Here is a 10,404-nt window from a genome sequence, read left to right on the forward strand (position 1 = left end):
CAAAATAACTGGACAGATTCCATCCATCCGAGGTGCCTTTTTTTATGTTTAACTTCAACAATTTTTCCTCACTTTGCTCACAGTTATTACAAAATCATTTAGCTCCCTGTTAGAGTTTAATAACCTTCTATCCTCCACTTCCCTACAGAATTCCTCGTGTGAATGTAGATGCAAAATACCCATTCAGAATTGTCAGCTATCTGAGCAGGATCGTAAACAGTCGAACCATTGATATCAAGTGCACCAATCTGATTCATCCCCTTCCTTCTAGAATTGACATAAGTAAAGTAGTCTGCAGTTTTCCTTTGCATCCTTTGTCAAAGATTTCTCGTAATCTGCCTTCACTTGCCTAACCTCTTTGTGACACGAGTACAGACTAGCTTATATCTACCATAGGCTTCTATGCTGCCGTATAATCTATATGAATTCCATGTATTTTTCTTCTCTGCTACAAGTCTCATTAGTTTATTTGACATCCATTTTGGCTTAAACCTTGAATAAAATTTCTTAGTTGGTATGAAAAGCTTAGTAGCTTCCAAGATTAATTCTTCGAATGCTTCCCATTTAAAATTTTCTCTTGGTAACATCAGTTAGTCTCACTGTATGGAATTTAAAAACTGTCTGAGACCAGTATAGTCACTTTTACGAAAGCAGAAACCCTTCCCTTTACCCCTGATGTTGGTTACATCTTTAAGTAAATCCCACATCAATAAACTCTGATCATTGCCACCTAGTAGTTCCTTTATTTGCAAATTCTTAATGCATGAAAAATCTCTACTGATAATCAGATCAAGAGTATTACTCCCTCTGGTTGCCTCTCAAACATGCTACTGTAGAAAAGAATAATCCGATAAATCAACAAAAGTCGTTATTGTGCGAATGACCAATCCCCAAGTTCCAGTCAATATCTGGGATGTTAAAATCCCCCATTAATTGCACTCCTCGGTCATTAGGCCTAAAATACACTCCTTGCATTTCCACTTTCCCAGTGTTTGTCACACCAAACTGACTCATCATTGCACTGTCCACCCATGTCAACTGGATGAAATGTAAGACACTTCCTTAGATTTTGTGTTTCTTAACTAACAGCATAACCCCTCCTCCCTTCCTATCCTTTCTGTACACATTGTACTCACCGAATTCCAATTTTGCACCGCTTATATCTGTGTGATGCCATGTTTGTGATATCCCAACAATATCTGCCTTTGATTCCTTGATCAGTTCTTCAAATTCATCCAATTTATTTACTATGCTTCTAGTATTGGTGTACATGCAATTATACATGCACCTGTTCTTACTCTTAGTTACCCTAACACAGCTTACATATTTACCACGATGGCTTCCAGCAGTTATTGAAATAAATCCCCAGAAACTTGCTCTCTAGGCCTCTGCTCATTAGAAGCAGTGCAAGAATTGCTTTCGCCTCTGCCTGCGGCTACTGTTAATCTTTTAGTCTGTGAATCCTCCCAAGCTAGCAGTTTTCCGACCATAATACGTACACACTAGTCGATATTTCTGTTCACTGGCATTTTTTGGGGGAGTTTAATATTTAAAACATTAAAAAAGATAAGCAATCAGCATCAAAGAATATGGCATGCAGAAATTGCAACTAACACGATACGCATGAGTGAGAACGGAGTAGCAAGTTACAAAGCTTAAAAAATAGGAATGAAGAGAAGATTCTGAAAATTTATTTATCTTTTTTATATGATTGAAAATTCCATGAAAGGGGAAACACATTTCACAATAATAACATAAAATCCCACAAAATTCCAGGTGTCGGTATTATCGCAAATTCAATAAGATAGGGTTTTATTATCCGTTTATAATAGATTGCACTAACAGAAAAGCCGAATAAACTGGAAACTGCTAATTCTTTTTGTTTTAAGGTTGTGACCTCCAGAAATCCGACTGGACCATGTGGTATGGTCGGAGACAATTGTAGGGCAATCTCGCGTGCTGCGGTCTCCTGCCCCGATTAAACGAAGAAAACCCTGGCTATTTTCTGAATTAGTTTTCTGTTCTTTAAGATTTGTCCCAAATAAAAGGCTGCCCCGATTAACCTTTTCCCTTGAGGCATATGTATATTATATTAGGAGAGTGAGAAATTTTGATAAAAGGAAGATAGTGGGCATGATTTAATTCAACAACCTTTGCTTTTCATAGGCATTAAATGCCCAAGTACTTTCAGAGGTAATGTCCCTGCAATCCTTGGCATTTGTGCCTTTCTGACAGCTGCAACTTTGGCAGCAGATTGTGGGTCTAGTTTATTTATTATTCTTTTGTTTCATTAGTCAATATATGAGGCTTGGATGGGATGAGGAAATGTTTTGGTCTATTGTTTCTACTTTAAGCGACAATTAGCATTGATTTATTGTTTCCTTGTGGGAATTGTTTATTTTTGATCCACAGTGCTTTTGTGAGTTACATGAACTACGAGAGTTAAATAAAAATAGTTTATTTAATTCTTTGTAGTTATTCAACCCATCATCAGTCATGTCAAGTACTGAATAGAAAGCGTCGACAGTATCTAGATGAATATCTAACTTATGGTTTTGTGTAATAGTTCCTTTTGAAATGGGTCTATGAAACCATCAAGACTTTTAGATCACTTAAAAAGGAAACATCCTGATAAAGTCTGTAAACATATTGAATATTTTAAAACCTTGAAACATAATTTTGAGCAACGTAACATGTTACTTCCTTATTTAAGAACACACAAACAAATGACGATGGAATGATTGCATTTTATGAAATTGCAGAAATCATTTCAAAAACTGGTAGTGCTCATACAGTTGCTGAGACTGTTATACGACCCACATTAGAGACTGTAATTTCAACAGTGATGCATGAAAATCCTTCCAGTATTTTTAAAGCATTGTCATTGAGGAACGATTCAATTTGAAGATGAATCAATGAGATGTCAGTTAACATTGAAGAGCAATTGTTCTTCAATAATTGAAGAATAATTGACAAACTAAAAATGAGGAAATTGTATTCAGATTGATGAATCCACAGTAATGGCATACGTTCGTTATTTCGATGACGATTGTAAATTGCAAGAAGAGATGTTTATAAAATCTATAGAAACTGACTGTACTGGAGCATCCACTTTTGCTGTTGTAAAATCATGTTACGATGAAAAACAAGTACCATTGGAAAATTTGGTATCCTGTGCTACCTCCATGGTTGGAAGACAAAGGTTTTACAGCCAACCTATATTTCTTGCAATACACTGCACAAAAGCATTGTGCACCGACATCATCTGGTTGCAAAAAATATTAGTCTAGTTCTTTATCAATCTCTCAGTATAGTTACTAAAACCATCAATAAAATAGTCACAAAACCAATATAATCACCTTTTTCTGAAAAATTTGTGTGGCTTCTTTTACATACAGAAGTCAAATGGCTTTCTAAAGGAATCTGTCTAACAAGATTTGTAAACCTTTTTGATAAGATAATTAGTTTTTTAGAAAGCGAAGGAGATCGGCAAACATAAAAACAACATATACTGAATGGTTTGGATTTTTCAAAAACTTAATGAAGTATCACTTCAACTTCAAGGGAAATTAATTATTGTGATAGACTGCAAAAACATATTAAAAGCCTTCACTGAAAAACTGGAAATATTTGAAAGTAATTTAATGAGAAAACAATTTCATGGTATGCAAGAGTTAGCTGAAATCAATGACTCTCTCACCAAGAATGATCTTAAGAATTATTCAGATCATTTGTGTTCTTTAAAAGGTGAAATGAAAAATAGATTTTCAGATTTATTTTCTTTTGAAGTAAAGCTATGGATGTTATATCCAATTGGATGTGATGCCAGGTCTGCTATTGAAGAAATTCGAGAAGAACTCATTTGTAATGAAGAATGTAAATATAAATTCGAAAAAGGTGGAATGGCTGAGTTATGGGGATCAAAAACAACTAAGCATTCTTTATCCAACAATGTGGTCTGAAATGACCAAAGCACTTCTTTGTTTTCCAACATTTTATATGGTTGAAAGTGGTTTTAGTTCAGTAAATAAAATATTAACAAAAGAAAGAGAATCGATATATGTTCAAGAAGAGACATTAGAATTAAACTTACTAACATCATACAGAACATTGAACTTTTAGTTAAGAAGCATCAGGCTAAGGATCCCATTGAATAAAGAGTAAGTATAAAGTATTTTTTTGTTTAAAATTTCATGGGGGTGATTAGGAAAAAAAATTGTCTAAAAAAAAAAAAAAAAGCCCTTTAGAGGGCTTTTTTTTTTTTAGACAATTTTCTTTTTTTTTAGATAATTAAAAAAAGGTTGAGAAACACTGATCTACATATCTTCTTTATGCCATTAAAATTTGTCACTCTCTTCATCCATCCCCAATTCTGTTATTCTGATGAGTCATTTTTCTTTTCTCTCTCCTTCAGAACATATTTTGAATCACTTTAACTTGTTTCTTTGACACTGCAGACTCCCCATAAATCTGCAACATTACGGGCACATTCTTCATTTTAATCAGAAATTTCAGGTTCACACACTGTTCCTAAATTTCTCAGACACTTGCATTGTTGGAGCAAAATAATAGTGTGAGAGAGACACTACAAATGTGTTAATACTTTGTGTCTTTGATCACAACAGCAGTACCTTACCATATTCCTGGAAAAATATACTGCATTTTTACATACAGTAATACCCCGACTTACGTGAACTCAGAGTTACGTGGTTCTTGATTTTTTTCGTTTGGTGTATATCTAAAATTAGCTTACCAGTGATTTGGAAGTTAAATCATAAAGCTTGGGTGACAGCTTCCGTTTTTGAGGACTGGTTTGGTCACCACTTCATACCCAAAGTCGAACGTTATTGCAAGTCTAAACAGATTCCATTTAAAGTGATGCTTCTTATTGACAATGCACCTGGTCACGCTCCTGCCACCCTAATTAATTTTGACCCACGTGTGAAAGTTGTTTTTGCCTCCAAACACAACCAGCTTGCTTCAACCGATGGACCAGGGAGTCATCAAAACATTCAAGGCCTCGTTCGTTTGCACGTCTGAATGAAGCTATGAGACAAAATAGTAAGATATCTGTTAAAGACTTTTGGAAACAATTCAGTGTTTTAGATGCCGTAAGAATCATTGAAGAATCTTGGGATGAAATTCACAAAAAAAACATTGAATGGTCTCTGGAAGAAACTGTTCATTTTTTTCAAAAACGAGACGAAAACAACACCAGAAACTGATCGCTCATGTGATAGAAGAAGTTGTAAATCTTGCCAGGCAATTAGATTTGGAAGTCAGTGGTGGTGATGTCGATGAGCTGTTGGATTCACATAGTCAGGAGCTGACAATGAATGAGCTCAATGCGTGAGCAAAACGTCACTGAAGTATCCGACACTTCAGACCCAGTTCCACCAGAAAAGCACATGACAATTGCAAGTTTGACAGAAGGTCTCAGCTCAATTGAAAAGGGCTTAAAAATTTCAGAACACATAGACTCCAACGAAGAATGAGTTACAGCTACAAAGCAAGGAATAAAAAAATTAACTTGCTACGAAGAAATTCTGCGTGAAAAAAAAAGGCGCTGTGTCGTCAGACGAATTTGTTAGATTTTATGAAGCCATCGACATCGAAATAACTTTTTTACGTAACTCATTTATTTTTTTAATACATATTTTGTATTAATATGTATAAATAACTGCAATTTTATTAAATATTTTTCTTCTAAACTAGTGTTTTTGTTAGTCCTTGGCCCCAATTAAACAAAATTTATATGTATTTATATGCAAAGTTGTACCCCGACTTATGGGAATTCGGCTTAAGCGATTTTCGTCGGATCCACCTATCGCATAACTTCGGGGTATTACTGTACTATTAAATGTCCAAAGACAAATTCTGATCTAACAATTTTCTCCTTAATGTTAATTTTTATTCTGTGATTAGGTTTTGCTTTTTTTAAGGAATATCCTGTAATCAGAGAGTGCTAGATTCAGTTGAGTTGCCACAAAAGGTTAAGAATATCATAGAGTGGCTATGCAGTAAGTTGAAACAATGACTAGATTTCAACATTAAATGTCCTCACTGGTTGTAGAATGTTATCAAGTTTAATAATCATAATTACTAATTTTTGTTTTTCCTCTGGAACATTTGCTGAAATCTACTTTAAATAGCTACTGTAATTAAGGCATTCCATGAATTATTTAGCTGGCTGAAACAAAATCACCCACCACATTTGGGTGGCATTACAAAAGCAAATATAGAAACATTACCAAATACAAAGATAAAATGTTGGGTGCAAATATTCCTGGAAACTGTATCAGTGAACAAAGGCAGTTTTGGACATCCATTCTTTTTCCTAAGACAACAAAACATTCTTTGTGTGAACTGCAAAATACATACAAGTGTTTAAAATTGCATGTATGCAAACTGTAGCTTTGTCAGAGTTTACGTTACCAGATCATCCACACAAAGAAAGCTTTGCATGGTAGATGTTATAGTGCATAAAAGACATTATGCACTATAACATCTAGTAGCTATTTCATATGCTGCTTCACTAATGAGTGAACATTCCATGTACAAAGTATAGTTTATAAGTATAATGTTCATCTTTGGGATTTAAAACATGGCCAAGCAATAAAGTAGCACTTTATTGTGCAGTAGAAAAATGAATGTGGTGTTAGCCTTCTTTGCACTATTCCATACTTTGATTGATCTCCCCCCCCACTAAGAAGTTAATCAGTGCAACAGGATCTCTCAGAATTTTGTGATTCTTAAGATTAAAGATAAGCAACCAATGTACTGTGCGCCCCCCCCCCCCAAATTATTCCTATGCACTCAGTGAAAAATTCCAACTGTATATCCATATCTAACTGAAAGGGATAGACTTAATTTCCTGGCCACCATGTTTACCTGATATTACTACACTTGACTTATTGTGGAATTATGTGAAATACAGCCAAAGCCTTGATTAGTATGAATAATGAATCCTGTGAAACCATCGTATTAAACTAATTCATACTATTTGAAGCTATTATAACACAATGTATGATAGTTGGTCCCACCCCAATGAAAATATGCAATAAAAAATTAAGCACAATTGTTTTATCTGTTTATTAACATATATATTACCAAAGAATAATAAAAATGTATTTCTGATTCAAGTTTATTATAAACTAAGCAAAGAAAACGTTATTACATTTTATTAAAATATTTTAGCAGGCTATATTGAACTGTTTTCTTTAAGTCTTTGTACATGTGCTTGTATGAACTTTATCCATATCTTGGTTTATTTGCATGCTTCAGTCGACGTTGGGGGTTAGCATCCATAACTTGTTTTAAAGTTTTGAGTTTGAAATATTTTTTCGTATTCTTTGATGATGAATTCCTTCATTTGCACATTGTCTACTTCTTCAAACGCATGCTATTGATCTAAATTAAAGTTTCTACCAGTCATTTCTTCCGAGTGTGATTCAAGCAAGCCAAGGACATGTGTAGTGTTCAGTTCATCTAAACCAAGCCGTCTTCCAATGTCTGCTATTTCTTCAACAACTTGCACTTTGCCTCATTGTGCAAATAATTTTGATAGCTTGCAATTATTTGCAGTGTGGAAACAAAATGTGTTTCCACACTTTTCCACAAACAAAATGTGTTTCCACACTGCATGCATATTGCTTGCAGTTAATTCTTCCGAAGCATGGGAAATATTTTCAATTGCATCTTTGATGCTACATTTTTTCCAGAAGTCAATTAAAGAAATTACATTGTTGCCTGAGCAATTCCCTGTGCAAAAACTCTTCTTAGGTAGTAGGTTTTAAATGTTGTGATTATTCCTTGTTCCATAGGCTGCAATAAAGATGTTATGTTTGCTGGTAAAAAAAATTACTTACATTATTACACAGTGTACCCAAAAAAAAATTTTGAATGCCAAAAAACTGGAAGTAATCACTGAGAGCATGAGGATTTGATGAACGATAAACGAGCTTTGGTTTCAATTTAACCTCCTTCTGCTTTGCCTCCCATTAAGTGTTAAACGATCCTTAGCCACTTTATATCCAGGTTGACTTGTTTCTTTTTTGGAAATAAGTTCTGGAAGACATTCCTTTCCAAAATAATTCAGTTTCATCAGCATTAAAAATTTGTTGGTCTTTGTATTCACCTTCCTCCACTATTTTCTTCAAAATATTGGGACATTTAGCTGCAGCTTCTTTATCTACACTGGCAGACTCGCCAGTAATTTTAACATTATGCAATTGAATTTGATTTCTAAAACGGACAAACCAACTATTGCTTGCAGTAAAAGTTTCTTTAATTTCTGCATGAACTCCATTTTCTTTCACTGCCATAAAGACTCAAAGCTTTTGTTTGAATGTTTTTGGTTGCAGTCTTCCATCCATGCAGATAAGAGGTGCTCCATTTCTGTCATCGTAACACTTCTATTCCTAGTAGTTTGCAAGTCATAAAAAGCTGATGCAACTTTATCTTTTTCTTCTATTTCATCTGTATGTTTTATAATATTATGTACCGTAGATTCATGCATTCCAACATCTCGGCCTATTTTAGAATTGCTATTACCACATGCATGTCATTTTATTGCATCAAATTTTTGTTCTAATGTAATACAAGCCACCTCTTTTTTGCACTTGCATTATATGCACTACTAGTATTCTTCCATTTGTCCATATTTGCTAGGGGCAGTTGAATGAAATTTGAAATATAGTAGAGGATAACAAGTGGCAGCATGTCTTCACACAACAATATCCACATGGACTGACCAGTGAGCATTTGGTGCAACCAACATGTAATTTTTGGTGCAGTTTGGAAAAAAACTCTGTATTAACCAAATTTTGACTTGTATTAAATAAGGTCTGGTATCATTTTATAATTCATACTAGATTGAATTTCATACTATTCAAAATTTGTACTAATTGAGGCTTTGCTGTACATTGTATTCTGAACTTTCATCCTAGACTTATCAATTTTGAAGCAGCAGATTATGGACACCATTGCAACCATTATTACAGGGATGCTGAAAAATGTACAGAGGATGAAGTGGAATTTAACAACTGGCTAAGGGATCACATATGACCACTTACTGAGCTAATTATGAAATTTGAGAGTGATAAAATTTACATATATCTATTGTCATTTGTTCTGGTTTTAAAGTTTGAAATTGTGCCATTCTTTTGTGCACAACTTGTATATTTATGCATTGTGAACTGTGTAACATTTAGGCACAGTTTATAAGTTAATAAAACTTGGTTACATAATTATTTCTAAACAAATAAGACTTATAGTTTGAAGTAAACTTTTATAGACAGTATTCTATGAATTTGAGACTGTTTTCCAATAAATATTAATAACTTTACTATGAAAATCATATAATAATGTGAAAATTAAATTATTTTTTTTTTTTTATCTTTCCATCTCAGACAAGGGAAAATACAGAACTTTCTGGAATGTGTGATGAGCTGATAGCAAAAGTTGGAAGGCGCTGAAAAGAAAATTTGTACCAGCTATGAAGGAAATAGACTTGAACATGTACTAATCACTGTACTAAACATACACTGGAGCCCCTTCATTCTTAAATGTACAGTTCAATAATCATGGCTTCAGAAATATTGCATTTCCATTGATGTTACATATTTTGTGTACAAACCCAGTGTTGAATTACTATATTTTAGTTACATTTATTACAATAAATTTTTTTAATTAAAGAAATTCCTTGGCATGTCTTTAAAAACAATTAATCTCCCAATAAGACAATACCTTCTATAAAAGGGAAATATTTGGAGAGAGAGAGAAAAAAGTTGATCATACCAACTTAATTGATTTAGTATTAAAACAAGGTTATGTATTTGGAGAAATATACAGTATGGGATCCCATATTTGGAAGGACCTAAAATCTGGGAGATTTGACAATTTTTTTTAATTCAATGGTGATGCCATTCTAGTGTTACCCACCTGTCTCTCACCATATGGTTCACTGACCATTTTTTCCCCCTTTTCATGAAATCCTAATGGCTGCTAAATCTTAATTGATAAATAATTTGTTACATACTGAAGAACTACATTCAACAAATGCTTAAATTACTAAATTTTGTCTGCCATCCTGCTCATTCTCCTGCCCCATTTATATAGCCTTTCCTCAATGACTTACGGTAGCATACTGCTACAGATAAGGAAAAGTTCATTCTGTCATAAATGCTCCACCTGTGTTATGGCCATGTTTCTTGCACTTTGTCAGTAACGGCAAAGTGATGTGTCCAGTTTTTTCCATTGGCACAAGAGGAAGCTTTCAACTTCGTTCCTCTATGCAACCCATGGGCTGTTTAAAAAATTTCTGAACTAATATGTGACTTTATATAAGTTTGATCAGGGCTAAATGCACGACAACCCTGATATATAGCACCTTAGTATACCACA

The 10,404-nt window shown here is 34.0% G+C and overlaps 1 protein-coding gene across 3 annotated transcripts in view; it reads left to right on the forward strand.

Moving 5' to 3' along the window:
- LOC150085405 (uncharacterized) overlaps positions 1-9,621 on the forward strand; it is a 209,930-nt gene extending 200,309 nt beyond the window's left edge. For all 3 annotated transcript variants that reach the window (XM_090374032.1, XM_090374033.1, XM_090374034.1), the window contains one exon: positions 9,411-9,621. In XM_090374032.1, coding sequence (XP_090230158.1) covers positions 9,411-9,476 — 66 coding nt within the window. In that variant the 3' untranslated portion in view covers positions 9,477-9,621. The remainder of the gene's footprint in view (positions 1-9,410) is intronic.
- Positions 9,622-10,404: the final 783 nt, after the last annotated feature.

This window comes from Mastigoproctus giganteus, chromosome 5 (assembly GCF_048544385.1).
Source record: "Mastigoproctus giganteus isolate SK-2022 chromosome 5, ASM4854438v1, whole genome shotgun sequence".
NCBI classification, from domain to species: domain Eukaryota; kingdom Metazoa; phylum Arthropoda; class Arachnida; order Uropygi; family Thelyphonidae; genus Mastigoproctus; species Mastigoproctus giganteus.